The sequence below is a fragment of the Liolophura sinensis genome, chromosome 6 (assembly GCF_032854445.1).
Source record: "Liolophura sinensis isolate JHLJ2023 chromosome 6, CUHK_Ljap_v2, whole genome shotgun sequence".
Lineage (NCBI taxonomy): Eukaryota > Metazoa > Mollusca > Polyplacophora > Chitonida > Chitonidae > Liolophura > Liolophura sinensis.
The window spans coordinates 71,153,301-71,168,137 of NC_088300.1; the positions used below are offsets into that span (position 1 = coordinate 71,153,301).

General features: G+C 36.3%; 1 protein-coding gene across 8 annotated transcripts in view; it reads left to right on the plus strand.

The window, feature by feature from the left end:
- LOC135466455 (MAP kinase-activating death domain protein-like) overlaps positions 1-10,976 on the plus strand; it is a 56,836-nt gene extending 45,860 nt beyond the window's left edge. For 4 of the 8 annotated variants that reach the window (XM_064743929.1, XM_064743933.1, XM_064743931.1 and 1 more), the window contains 7 exons: positions 249-413; positions 816-888; positions 1,516-1,622; positions 5,954-6,026; positions 8,527-8,573; positions 9,138-9,231; positions 10,664-10,976. In XM_064743929.1, the coding sequence (XP_064599999.1) occupies positions 249-413; positions 816-888; positions 1,516-1,622; positions 5,954-6,026; positions 8,527-8,573; positions 9,138-9,231; positions 10,664-10,668 (564 nt within the window). In that variant the 3' untranslated portion in view covers positions 10,669-10,976. Of the gene's footprint in view, positions 1-248; positions 414-815; positions 889-1,515; positions 1,623-5,160; positions 5,228-5,953; positions 6,027-8,526; positions 8,574-9,137; positions 9,232-10,663 lie in introns of those variants that run through there. The other 4 variants (XR_010444116.1, XM_064743932.1, XM_064743934.1 and 1 more) reach the window with 4 other exon arrangements.
- The last annotated feature ends 3,861 nt before the right edge of the window (positions 10,977-14,837 follow it).

The following is a 14,837-nucleotide window of genomic DNA, read 5'->3' on the forward strand; positions in this document are numbered from 1 at the left end:
ACAGCTACATGTAAATTACTCATTTTGCTTGATTCTAAGGGATATATTGGCCTGACAAAGGTGTTTTATTGGATTTTTTGGGAGGAAGGTAGATTGATATCCCACTGGAAAAAAAATGTAACTTTCTACACCAAAAGTAATATTCAGTGATGACTATTTGCCTTATTTTTATGAATAAATAAATGCAAAAACTGTGCATTAGTATTAGGGGATGTTCACCTGTACGGTTGTACCTGTTGTGTTGTCAGGTGTGTGATGACTGCCTGATATTACGGAGTGTGACAGGAGCAATTTGTGACCGATGGTGGTACGAGAAGCTGGTCAACATGACCTACTGTCCCAAAACCAAAGTCCTATGTTTGTGGAGAAAGTCGGGTGACAAAGTTCAGCTGAACCAGTTCTACACAAAAAAGGTTATTTTTTTGATACTTATTTTACCAAAAGGCAGAAAAGATACTCTGGCAGGAACATATTTATATTGTCCCACATTTAAAGAGATTTAGGTGTAAACATATGATTGGACAGAGACAGAAGTATATAAATTATCTGTTATATTAAAGGGCCTTGGTTTTATGCAGTTTGCATTTATTATTATGATGTCTTGAAAATAAGTATATTTGCCTGATTAATCAAGTGGGGGATATTAAAATCATGTGAAAGTCCCAGTAATTTACTAAAAGAGATAGTAGTAAATTTTGAAGACCTTTATGTTCTGTGTATTTAAATGCCATGTTCATACACAAAGTAAACTTTTGATTCATGAGGTAAACGAAGATATTTTTTGGACTTACATATGTATGTGTTTATTTTGACAGTGCCGTGAGCTGTATTTCTGTGTGAAGGAATCCATGGAGAAGGCTGCCTCTAGAAATAATGGTAAACTTCCTGGTGAGTGGTTTAAAACGAAAAGCAGTGTACAGTAGTAAGCATATACATGTGTGTACATGTAGCATTATGGCCACCACCATGATACTTGTGTCATAAATCTAACAAACTCTAGTTGAATGTTCGGGTGCTTCATGCAAAAGATTTCAGAAACATTTTCTGGTAACTTTGATTGATGCTCAGCATTCCTGGAAAAGTGTATTAGTTTTCACTTGGTTTTTGTATATTGTAGATGTAACGATGTTATAGGTTAAAATGTCATGCTTTTGTGAATCAGTGTGTGTCATATTATGGAACACTGGCTGTGATTATTTCACACCTTTGTGACATTAAAGGGTTGATGATGGTTTTGTGGGCGTTTGCTCAGTTAAACCTTTATTAAAGACCGTTTCCATGTGTACATCACATGGCAAAGTTTGTCAGTAACTTTCCAAAGGCTGGTGGTTTATCGTGAACACTTTGGTTTCCTCCTCCCATAAAATGGACTGCCATTATATGAGTGAAAAATTCTTAAGTATAGCATTAAACAACACTCAAATAAATAAACAGGTAAATGAAAAGGTTAACTTGTCAATCATTTAATCACTGTTTTATTATGTTACTTTGATTGTTGTCATTTTTCACGTGCAGGTCAAGAGTTAGGTGGGGAATTCCCCGTTCAGGATCTGAAGACGGGTCAGGGCGGGCTGTTACAGGTCTGCATGGAGGGTATTGGGCTGCTGTTTGCCAACAGCAAGGTACGTCAACTACATGGTATCAGCATGAGCTTAGCGTAGGCAGGGCAGGTCTGTGTTCAGAGTAAAGCAGTCAAGTGTTGGGCAGAGTGGAACAAATTCAGATTTTGATACATGTCTACATGCTGTTATTTTTTATGGCTTAATGTAGATGTTTTTTGTTACTCAAAAAGTAATTTATTAGTATCTTAATTTCTCATCAGTGATTAAGTGTAAGGATTTCAAGCAGCATTTACAAATTTGCCCATTACTTGCTGCTTTTTGTGCTGATAGAGGCAGACAACTCTCACAGGAAACTAATTTTCACTATCACATTTTGCAAAATGCTAAATTACAAGCTTCACTGTTTACATGTAAAACTGAAAATGCTACTCACCTCACCTGTGTAAGCCTTTAATGAATTCTTCTTTTTTCTTAAATTCACTTTTGAAATGTTTTATTTTCTTGCTTATAATAAAAAACTTCCTATTCAATAATAAATCAAATCTTTTTAACAACCAAACTGATAACTATGTAGAGCTAATTTGTGTTTGACCACTGTTTTCATGTGATGATAAATCAGTTGAACTGGCTGCCAGTGTAACTGTGTTATTTGTGCTACCATGATATTTGGTATTGTTTGTGGTCATTTGCCGAGAACATGCCTGACTGTATTATCTGTTCTGTGTGGGTGAGGTGGGTTGGTCTGGTCACTTTATCTGTCGCTGTTTGTCTCCCCTTATCTCTCTGTGTCTGACCTATTGGGCAGCTGTCCCCTTGCGCATGTCTGTTGTGCCACAGTGGCACGCTGCTACGGCTTCGGAGCTAATACTTGACTTTGTGCCTTTGTAGTGAAGCTGAGCCAAAATGATGTCACCACAGCTAGTACACTTCACTCAGCTCAACTGTTTGTGCATTGTGCAAAGATCTTGCGTGCCTTGATGCACAATCAAACTTGCTACAGCTTTGACATTAATACCTCTCTTTATTGCATAGGTTGAAGTACGTGTGCTGCACGTGTCCTTTTGCTCGGGTTTTGGCATTGAAGTTTACATCATGAAATCATGAAATATGCCTGTTTATGCCAAAGTCAGTTGTTTACAGTGCTTTTGATTGCACTACACAGAGTTGCTTTTTGTTTATCGCTTTAGCTGAAGTTCTTTACTCGGAGCCTTATGTCTGCTACACTTCTCTGGTTGTCACCTGTTTGCATAGAATGGTTATCTCCCCTTTTACTTTTTCTGTCAGAAGCTTCTTGTTGGTGTTTGCTATCCTTTCACTGTCACTATTCTGCTGTGTTTGATGTCAGTTCTGGATCCCGGCCCTCGCCAGACAAAGACTTGGATAGGTCTGTCTTGTTTGACATTTACTCACATAGCTGTGCATTGTGAGATATAACCTGTACATGAAGAAAAAATCCATCGCTGTTTGTTCCACTCCTGAAATTTGTTTTACAAAAGCAGGAGAAACTTCAGGACCTCGGCATACATTTATATGCATGTCTGGTTCATCACCTTCTTTAGGACCTGCATTTATAGGCTTGGAAACTTGACCGCTAGTTGACATTATGACCAAAGTAACGAGGGTTTTATCTGCCAACTGCATTTAGTTGGGTTATCCAGGGAGGTAACCTTGTTGAACCTTCCTGGCAAAGCCATTAGATGTAGTTTTGTGGGGAAATTTGGTAGATTCATCATGAAAAAATAACTAATATGCTGTTTTGGGTACTGTTTATTTGTTCTAGCAAAGCTGTCAAGGGTGTGTGAAATACATGGGATTGTCAAATCTGTCTAGTTCAGGTGATGGCACATATGAATTTGTGGCAGATCTGTCTTTTCAGTGGGTGTTACAAGCTGAGATTAGTAGGTGAAGGGTTTGTTTATCCTAGGCAGGAAGTTATCTGCCTGATTTTACTACTATTGTAGGGATTAATGGCCAAGGCTCTGTTGATAGACAGAAGCGTGCTCCTGGGTTGTTTGATGAGTGAGGAATGTCTTCACTAAGAAAAAGGGTCTATTGGCTTTTTAGAAAAGGTGCTAGCCATTGAGGGAAACCAATGGATGTAATCAAAAGTGCTTCTGGTATTTTTTGTCCGTTTGCTGGCTGAGAAGGAAAGGGAATAATGTGTTATTATTATGGCTTAGAAAAGCTGCTGCTTTGAAACTGCTGATGTTGATTGTATTTGCTTTGAAAAAATTGGTTCATGTACTGGAATTGATTTGAAGTTTGCTTTGTTGTTTAGAATGAAAGGAACTTCTTGCTTCTCACTCTCAGTAGCTGTGAGTGTCTTCCTTACATTTTACACCTCAAACATGGGATTTTAGGTTTGATTATCGTCAGATTGGTTTTGATGAGCCATGTAAAACAAATTGAATTTGAACATGATGTGCCGGTACAACATTCTTGTGTTTTGTGGAAACAGAGAAGCTCAAATTTTGTGAGGCCTTGCACCATGTGAGGTGTAATTTGTATGGCTCTAGAGGTATCAGTTTGAGTAAAAGTTTGAAAAACACACCCTAACCATCCTGCATTGTGCAAAACTCTTGAGAAGCCACAGCTTGGCGCACCACTCTGCTGTAGAAAAAGCACTCACTACATGGATGGAAATGTCCAAATGCGGTTTATGCATTGCCAGATTTATTGATGTCCTTATGAGGCCCTGGTTTGTAGACATTAACTAAACTGCTGTTTGCCGTACTTACATGTATGGAATGCCAGTGTTGACATGTGCACAGTATATGTTATGCTGTAGTGTAGATATATGCTATAGTGCATCTTGGTTTACTGTTAGAAGTACATACCTGTTGTAGAGTAACTGGTGTGATCACACAAATGGCTGCTGTATCTGCACTTAGTGTTGCTTGTACTCTAGAGCTATGTTGTGTACGTTGTATTGTAATGTTCATATGATATGATCAAGAGATAACAACGTGTAGTGTACTGTTGTTCTGTATGTAAGCAGAAAAGCAGTATCAAAATTGTGAAATATTTCAAAAACTAACAAATTTCATTAAGTCAGTAAAGTGTATTTTTAGATAAAATGAGGAAAAACTGAATTGGAAGAAAAGTACTGACTAAAGTGAGAAAAGACAACAGAATTAAGTAGTGTTTTTGTCTTGTGGCTGGGTTGTCACAGCAGTTGGCTTGAGTGATAAGTAGGATGGACTGTGTAAGCCGAGGAATGTGCATGGACATACTGTGTCTCTGCTCAGTGTAACCACTATTGTGTTTTATATGTAGTCCAGATAGAGCAGTAAACTACGAGTAGGCTGTAGTGGGTATGAGTGCATAGTTTTCAAGCATGACAGTTGTCTGGTGAAGCCTTCGGCTCTACTGGAAGTACGCATGGAACTTTTGAGATGGTCCCCTATCGACTTTGCTTTCACTGCAGGCTGGCAGTACGGTGGTTTTGAGTTTTCTGCTCGTGTTTGGTGGAGCGTGAGTAGTGTCTGCTCGTGCGTGCGTTGCGTGCAGGGCCAGCGAAGGAACTGATTTTGCTAATGCCATCCTTTTTTTCTTCTCTTTTCCCCATGCTCGCTTCTTCTGCTGGGTTCCTACGCAGGACTTTGAGGTAAACTGAGTTAATGTCCATTCTGACTGAGCTCCCCTTAGTACCGCTGCCCCCACACACACACACCCCTCTTAGATCCACCTGGTCAGTAGTAGAGGCCATCTCATTAGTTCTTTGAGTTTTCCATCCAAGCTTCTGTTTTTCATCCTGCATGTGACTAGTATATATCTGGCTGAGTGTCTAGATATCTTTTGAGCCTCTGTCTCTGCAAATTCGCTCCTCCCTCTGTTCTGTATTGTCTCTGTGTCATTCTCCCGTCCTCCAGGTGTGTCTGCTTCTCCTACCCGATGCCAATGTTATTTCTGCATACCTCTCAGGGTATGAAGAATGTTACATTAATCCTGGGAGGTAGCAATCCAGAAAACATTGTGTGCTTGACTAGCTTTTTTTGGCAAGAGGTCAAATCTGATTTCCAGGATACAATGGAAAGGTTTTGGTTGAAAAATTAACAGAACTTTTAGTATACATTTGTGTGAAATATCAATTTGTACAAGCACCTACAGTGTTCTCTGCATGTTCTAGACAAGGTTGTCTCCCGTGATGAAGAGTCTGTATGGTAGGAATATCTCGATTTCTTTGCTACTGAAAACAGAGGCTGCAACATATACACATGTATGCCTTGCCTCATCAGGTAAAATTCATCGCAATATTCCCCTACGTCCTGAAGAGTATTTCATCAAAGGGAGATAATCCAGTCAGCCTGTCACCTGCTTCCACCTGGCCCCTAGATGTAGATCTGTTGTGTGATAGTTTTTAAGTTGCTTTCCTCATTTTTCAATTTCAGTTCTTTATTGAGCTAAGTCATATCAGGAAATGTTTCACGCAGAAAGGAGGCATATTTATTCTAGAGGAGTGTGGTAAGCTCACATGGCTCACAATATTTTTGGTATCTTCCCTCGTTTTCTTCCTATATTCCCTTTGGTTTTGTCTTTATGTTACAATTTTGCTTACATTTGTACTCAGAACAGGTGTATTATACCCGTTACATCACCTTTTCACTAATCTTATCACCTTTCTCAACTGCTAGTGCTCTGTTCAATATTTATCTTTATGATGGGTAACCTTTCATAAAACTTAATAAATCTGTTTTTTCCTTAACAATTTGAGACTGGGCCTTTTCAGGTGTATTTTGTCCAATAAGTTGGGGAAAAACAGATTTTCAAAAGTTTATGAAAAATTACTTTTTATGCCCTGGAATTTACTGGTTCATCATGCAGTGCATTGGAGGTAAGGCTGCAAGTTGTACTTCTTAAATAAGAGCATGTGTCATATGCCTGAGTATTCTGATAAAGATAAGTACTGGCATGGTCTCATCCACAACACATGATGCATGGCCTCTGATGTCATGTTTAAACAAAGCAATCTTCATCTCAGGAAAAGCCACCATAAATGAAAATACAATCCTCATAGAAGAGTCGTCAAATCTACTTCAGTCTGACATGTTCATTTTGACAAACTAAAGCTCCAGTGCATAACTGAGTTTAGTGTGTGGTGATGTGAATGAAGCAAAAAGAGATGCCACTTTCTATTCATGTATCTCTACTGGTCAGGATTTCACATGCAAATCAGCTGATGCTACAGGTTTTCTAGTTTTCTTGACAGAAACACTGTGTCACAAAATAAAGCAACTGCTGTCCATTTTTCCACTATTCTAATCTTTAATATTCTGATTCTCCACCACAATTTATCACATTAGGTCTGACAAGGGTTGACAAGCTGGCTTCAACAGCTTCCAAGAAGCCATGCTCTGTGGGTTAATGTAACGTATATTATTCTTAATGGACTTCATCTTGCAGAGATTTGTTCTGAATCTAAGACATTCTCCATGTCAGCTGACTTGCACATGCACAAGACATTACGTACATCTTTAGGAAACATGTACTCAGGAGATTACTCGTACTTATAAGATTGAAGGAAACTCTCATTATAATACATAACAAAACTGCTTACTGGTTTGAGTTGCACGTGGAACTAATCTCATATTATTTTAATATATGTAAGTATGACCTCTTTCTAGTGGATAGTTCATAGTATGATATATGTTTGTAACATTTTGTTATATATTTCAACTCAAGACCTGGTTTGGTACACGTTTCAAAGTTTAAGTTTAGGTCATTGTACAGGAAATATTGCAGTGTGTAAAACGTTTTGTAAATGATGGAGCGATGGACAAGTTTTTTTAGTGTAATAAATGTTTCTTCCATGCTGCATCATAAAATAAAGCACAAGTTCTTTATCAGCATGTTATAGTGAAACTAAGGGGTTTTTTTTTGGTGCCTGTACATATCTGTGTATATACACTTAAGTGTATGATAATGATGCAAGAATCAAAATTATTCTATAATGTGTGAAGTTCTCCATTCCTTACACGTATTTCTTACATTTCTTAACTTAGCCAAAATATGTTCATATCCATTTGACTACAAATTAATGGTTCTGAAATAGGAAATGATGACATTTTTTAAGCTTCTGTCTTAATCTTAGTGGTGGTCATCAATGAAATGCATGTAGATAATCACAGTGAAATCACATGCATATATCATTGCTTCGGACATTTATAAATCAGAAAGTCAGAAATTGCTGCATGAAATAGCTTCTCATCTTCGGAATGCCTCAATTTCAAGCATTACAACATTTTTTATGGCCAGTTGTGAAATATGGAATTTTAGTGTGTTGTACGAGTAACCATTACCGTTTGATAAGAACTGAATATAACTGATGGTATGTATACTGTTCGGAATGGTTGCACTTTTGTAATAACACAATTTAGGGAAGTGGAATGGGGCATGTATATGTACATATATGTGTGCATTGATTGTTATAGGAAAAAACTGACATCTTCTCAGAAAAATTGGAAATTTCATAAATACATATATAAACCATTACAAACCTGTATTTTTTATTTATGATGTGTACATCTTTTGCAGACCAAGTGGTCATATTGTTGAACTGTTATAACTTTAATACATGTTTCTTCTCAAGGAGCTTTGCATGAATTACATTCTATAGCATTTAAAATAAAAGAACATTGTCAACATGTTCAATTTTATTATATTCGGTGAATTCTACCCTTCTTCTTACCTTCCACTAAGATTCTAATGATACCTACATTATTTCTACAAGTCTGTTTTCTTTGTTGTAACATCATGTACTTTGATTTGTTTTTTTGTTTGTTTTTTTTTATCTCCTGATGCTTGTTGTTTTCTAACATTGTCTTTTCCCTCTCCAGTAACTCATCTTCTGCATGCATGCATAACCCCACTCACCCACCCCAGAATAGGGACAATGCTCCAACATCCTTCATTACGGGGGAAAAGATGAGCAGGGTTTATAATTTGTTTTTTTCTTGCTCTTCAGATCCCAAAACTAAAACAGTAGTTCAACGAAGGTACAGGTCCACTATGGTAAGTTAAAGGGGTTTTGTATCCTAAAACGCCTATTGTACATGTATATTTGTGAATAGCTCTCCTGATGTATGCCATTTATCTCTGTTGTGGAAAATATTGTGGCTTAGTTCGAGTATGGGCTAGCTTGTGGAGTTGAAATATCCAGGGATGTCTATATGTACCCAGTGTAAAGATGTGTGTGCATGCTAAGTGCATGGTAACAGCAACATGCCATGCTTTAGACTTACCGATAGTGAAATTTAATTTTATGACGTCGAGAATGGTAAGGTTAAGCAGTTACGTGTAATATGGTTGGATAAGCTGCATGACGTTAATACTTCAAGATACACAAGCTACTTAATCACATATTTACTTCAAACTATCTAAACGTGCACATGTTTAAGATGATATTCAAATTAAACTTAAATACCAGACATTGTTTAAATACCATATACTGTTGGCTCCAGTCTGCAATATTTTCTTTTGCCAGTGTGTGTCTTGGTTTGGCAGTGGTTGGGCATAATGGGCATGTTACCATTTATCGTGTGTTGTTGTACGCTGTCCCTTTATTTGTCATCACAGGCCCAGCAGTTAACACGGGAAATGCACAGAGCGTTCTCCGTTCAGCCAGACATTTACAAATTAGCCAAGACAAATTATCCAGAAGAAGTATTGAGTACGACCGGGATTTTTTAATTGCTTCTTACATTAACAATATTTTTATTAACATATTTACTAAAGATTGGCTGAACAAAATACCTGTTCTCCTTTGCATCAAGCTTATGATAGTGATGCTTGCTTTTCCTGCTAATATCATTTAACAAAAACTACCTCCAACTTTACGAATGATAATCATAACAATTTCTGACCATATCCTTTCGATTATCTACAAGTACTTACATTTCTTTTGTTTTCATTTACTAACATAGACAAGCTTACAATATTGTCATAAACTATAGAATAAATAATCAGATTTCTGTACATGTACATGCAGTTTTAAATGTGTTTATTTATTTATTTGATTGGTGTTTTACGCCATACTCAAGAATATTTCACTTATATGATGGCGGCCAGCATTGTGGTGGGAGGAAACCGGGGAGAGCCCGGGGGAAACCCACAACCATCTGCAGGTTGCTGGCAAATCTTCCCACTTACAGCCAGAGAGGAAGCTAGCATGAGCTGGACTTGAACTAACTGCGACCGCATTGGTGAGAGGCTTCTGGGTCATTACGCTACGCTAGCACGCTAACCAACTGAGCCACAGAGGTCCCTTAAATATACCTTGATCATTCTTTCAGCTTATTGGTATCCAGGAATAGAACTTGAAGCATATGGCTACACCAGTATTGTAATATTCAAATAATTTCAAAGTTTTTTAAAAGTATGGTCAACAAGAATATATGTAAAATATGGTCAGTAAACTGTTGTTTGTATATTTTATTTATGCTGTGTTAATTCACTAGTTGAAGTATTCTTTCCTGCATGAGGTGTTGAAATTCAGTTGTAATATGCATTCATATATTAAGTGGATATAGTAAACCCAGCTTTAGCATATAATAATCATGGTTAATCCAAACCTGTATTTATTTATAGAACACATGTAACTATGAGAAAAAGATGATCATCTGAAAAGAAATGATATACATTCTGCATGTAATTGTATTTAAATGTTATCATTTTGCTTTATCATTGAATTGTGGTATCTCTTCTAAGAACTCCTGAACATTCATGGCTGAATTAGTTGGTATCAAAGTCAGTTTGGGTATTACAGTTGTTTCTAAAGTCGTGATCAGCTAAAAACTTGTCATCAGAGATGCGAGAAAGTAATATGAGCAAGTAATATTAACAGAGACTTAATTGTACACCACATGACAAGGGAACCATACAGCTTACTTCCAAATCCATATGCAGTTTCTCTAGTGCATGTACACAATGTTCATGAGCTGTACTGCAGTGTAAAGCAACGTAGTAGCTATGCTTCATGTGAAAGAAAAGTACATGTAGTATTAAATGTAGTCAACCACAGGATTCATAAATTTTCTGTCACTATCAGTGCTTGTTAAAATGGTTTTACAACTGGTGATCAGTGTTTGCTCTTGTCTTTTCAGGCTGACCAGATATGCTATGCAGTGTTATGTGTCTTCTCATACATAGCTGCCGGGATGGAACAGAGGAAATGACATCGGTTTCCTACCATGAAATTGCCCAAAATTCTTCCCAAAAACTTGCTGTAATCATTTACATGAAACTTACTCCAACAGATTGATTTATGAAATTAATGTGTACCAGAAATCATTATTTTTTATTATCCATTCATGTAGTGGTATTACAGAATGTTTGCCTTTAGTGTGTATGTAAATGTATTTGCAGTTGAGTGCTGAAATTAACTGTTGATAATGCTTCCTAATATAAACTTTATTAGATGCCTATTTGCATTTTGACTTTAAATAGTGTATATACATAAATATATATATATATATATATATATAAGAGCATAAATTTACATTTTTTTGAACATAGTGTAATTGACTTTTTTCTTAATATATAAACGTTACTTGCTGATAAAAAAAATACCTGTTTAATGTAATGAAAACTTTTGCTTGATTGTCTTTCCAATCTTACAGTTCAGCTGTAATCTCTTCATTCCAAGCTATGTGTAATTTATTTGCTCAATTTAATGGCTACTTGTTTATGTGCACTTGTTTCATTTAATACATTTTCAATATTAAATATATTTACAAATGACATCTAAAAGCTCTAGCCAATGTACTATACTATCTATAATAGATCCCCAAAGAGGTAAAAAATACACTCAATATTTTCCATAAAAGTTTTACCTTATTTACAAATGTGCAAGATATTAAAGTAAGAATATTTATTATATTGACAATGAACTATTTTTTCAAGTTCAAATTTGAACCTTTTAAACTTGCAATCTAAATGCTTTATTTTTTTAACTCCACCAATGACAGAAAAATAGGCATAAAATATTAGACTGTTTAGGTAGTGCACAACTAAATACATGTATACATGTACCTGTCAACCATGTTAATCCACAACTACTGTGTAGGGTTAGGTGTTTTGTCATTTCCAATCAACTAAAATCAAAAGTAAAACTCTTTTTCAAAATTTTGTCTCTGACCTTTTGTGGTGCCAATTCATTGGTGGAAACTGTTGTCATCCTGGTTTGCAAGTGGTCAGCCTACATTGGACCTACAAGTACCTCACTGGACAAGGAGATGTGAAGTCATCTGGATATGTAAGAAGTTTCTTGATTGGTGCAGACAGAACCAGATTACACAAAACCTTATCTGACTGGTTGTGGGACGAGTGCCCCGCTGCATCTTTATGGGATGCCAAATGGTTGACTGATGCCACTTTGTTGACCTGGATAATTTCAAAGACCCACTCATAGAGACTATCATTACATTAGATGATCTGTGTATATAAAGCCAGCAAAATGGTGTGGGTGAGTTTGTAAAGCTTGGGAATATGAAGACTGGAAGGAGCTGGGACTACTACATTACATGACTGGAAAACTGTATAATACCTGCGCTGCCTGGGAAAATTCTATTGAATTGTTTAATGATTCAGAAGTCCAAGTGTTGAGAAGGATGGTGGACATTGTACAGTATGTAACTACAAGTCTAAATGTAAAGGTGTTGCTGATGCTGACATTGCATGTCCTCCCAAGTTATAGTACAATCCTTAACCTGTGGGATGGATCATTTATAGAGAAAAATTATTTGGTTTGAAAACTTGAAGCAAGTTTTGTTAACATATCACATTATAGGAGTCTCCTTTGTGTGAATTATGAATGAAGTAATGTTTTGTGACAAGTTACAGGAATGATTTGTTGCTTCTCTTTTCTAGAAGGCCTTAACATTAATGTATGTTAATGGTCAGAAAGCATATATGGATGTGTTTATACCTAAGTGTGTACATTGAAATGTAGGAATTGTATGTAAACCAATAAATAGTTTTGGCTCTAGTCTGAATGCTAGCTGTTTTCACTGGTTTGGAAAGCTGACTTGTCTACACCAGGGAGTATATGGTCTGAGTCTCCTTAATTGAAAGTTAAAATGGCTTCATTTCAAATTTGGGTTTCTAGCTGTGGAAAGGTTTCAAGGTTTAAAGGAAACTTGTGGAAACAGCTTGCAAGTGTACAGTAAAGTGTATAAAGGGAAATAGCCCTGTCACAGGGAATGTTAGGTCAGACACCAGTTTTCATGCATTTGAAGTACTTGAACATATACATGTGCCGTACACGTACGTGCTCCTAGTGAATTCTTACCAAGAAAGGCAATACCAACATAATTACTTGTGATATTTGATGTGTTTGTTACTTCTAGTTAGACACATGTTTGACATTTTTGTCCAGTGGTAAGGTTTCATTGGACAATGTAAATTGAGGCGTTTGATTGGTCCAAACCAGAAACATTTGTATAACTATATATACCCCTTTAATGGTTTGTTGTGAACATATATACACATGACAGAACTCAGTATCTCCTGGGTTGTATAGTGTGAATGTACAAGTAGGTAAATACACTGTACTCCCCATACTAGATATTGAAGAAAACAACACATCAATCAGTATCGGGGGAACCAGTGGTGGTAATTTAAGGTAAAATTTCATAATGAGGTATAAAAGCATACTTGTTCAGTTTTTCCAGGGTCAGGATGTCAGTATTAGTGCAATGTGCTCAACATTTTGGTGGAAATGGATGAAACTGGTTGTGGTATGGTATTACTGATGTTAGGTAAGCACATTTCAGAAGTTACAGGTGCAGGGTGGACGTGGTGTTGATCTTATTAACTGGGAGACTCAAGAAGACCGTGTTGTAGGATGCATGTAGATTAGGTTAGGATTCATTGTATCAGCGTAGTGAAAGTAAAGCAAACCCATGAGAATATTCCTGCTTCCATGCAGCCGAGAAACAAAAACAAGCAGATTTACCAGTGAAATATTAGATTCTTGGTCCCCTTAACTAAATTTGTAATCAGTGTAGGCTAAATATATATGCTCTGTTTACACAGTCATACATACCACACATGTCTGTCAGTCTGTTTCTTGATGGGGATTAAAATGCAAAGATGTAGAGGTTGTGAATTTGTTATGGGTACATGTACTGATGAGTCTGTGTTATTACTATTTCTTGTGAAGCATCCCTGATTGTTTTCTTCTTTATCTTTACTTCTCAGTTGATTTGGTGAAGACTAAATAATTTTATTCATTCCGTGTTATACTGGCAGTTGTGCAGAATTTTTTTTTTTTTTTTTTGCTTTTTGTTACATAATTATGTTTTACAATGTACATGTTTTAATTTCACATTATATTATTATGACTGATTTACAGAATATGTGAAAATTTTCTGTAATACTTGATTAAGGATATGTACATGTATACATCTGAATATTTGAGAAATCCACTTCTTAAGGACAGCCATAGGCATCATTGTGTAAATATTTTGCCCGGTTTTATTTATACAGTGTACATAGGTCAATCAAATTTGTTTCTTTAATTTGTTTTTAGCAAGTCCCATAATGTGTTTTTGAATGTGTATCTTGAGTTAAAATAGTGTTTGCTTGTTGGATCCTTGGCTAGGGTCAACAAACTTGGATTATGAAGACATCTTGAGCTTAGATAATCAAGTAATAGACATCTTAATTCATTTCTAAAAAGGCTGAGATGAATAGAATTACTACTCTCCTTTGCATTATCAGAAATTTAACTGTTTCAAAATTTCTGAGAATCTTAGCTGTAGGTCAATGCAGCAGGTATTAGTGCAATGTAATTTGATGTGAAAGTATCGAGCCTGGCCCTACTCACAAATTTAGCAGATTACCTTGTCAACCCTCTACATAAAGCTTGTAGTGAGGCTAAGTTCTGGCAAGAATTACAGATTGTTCATGAATTGTTATTCCAAAAGCTAAACAATTCCTGCTATTATAGACTCTATAAATTGTAGCATGCCTGTAAAATATACTTTTTAGTTGTAAAAAGTATGTGGAACAAAAAGAGAATGCATTTTCAATAGCATTTCAAAGTGTTGATAAAATGGTAATCAATTTGTTACAGAAGTTATGCGGTGACCTATGACATCAGCACATCTTTCTCTCTAGCAAGTCTCTCCGAGTGTTGTATTATTCTATGCTAAATATATATATACATGCATGCCATTTTCTACAATATTCCTCCAAACAGCATGTGGTGAATTCGTCACTACTGACCATGTGTTAGCCAATAAAAGTCCTCTTTAGAACTGAACAAACTTCTAA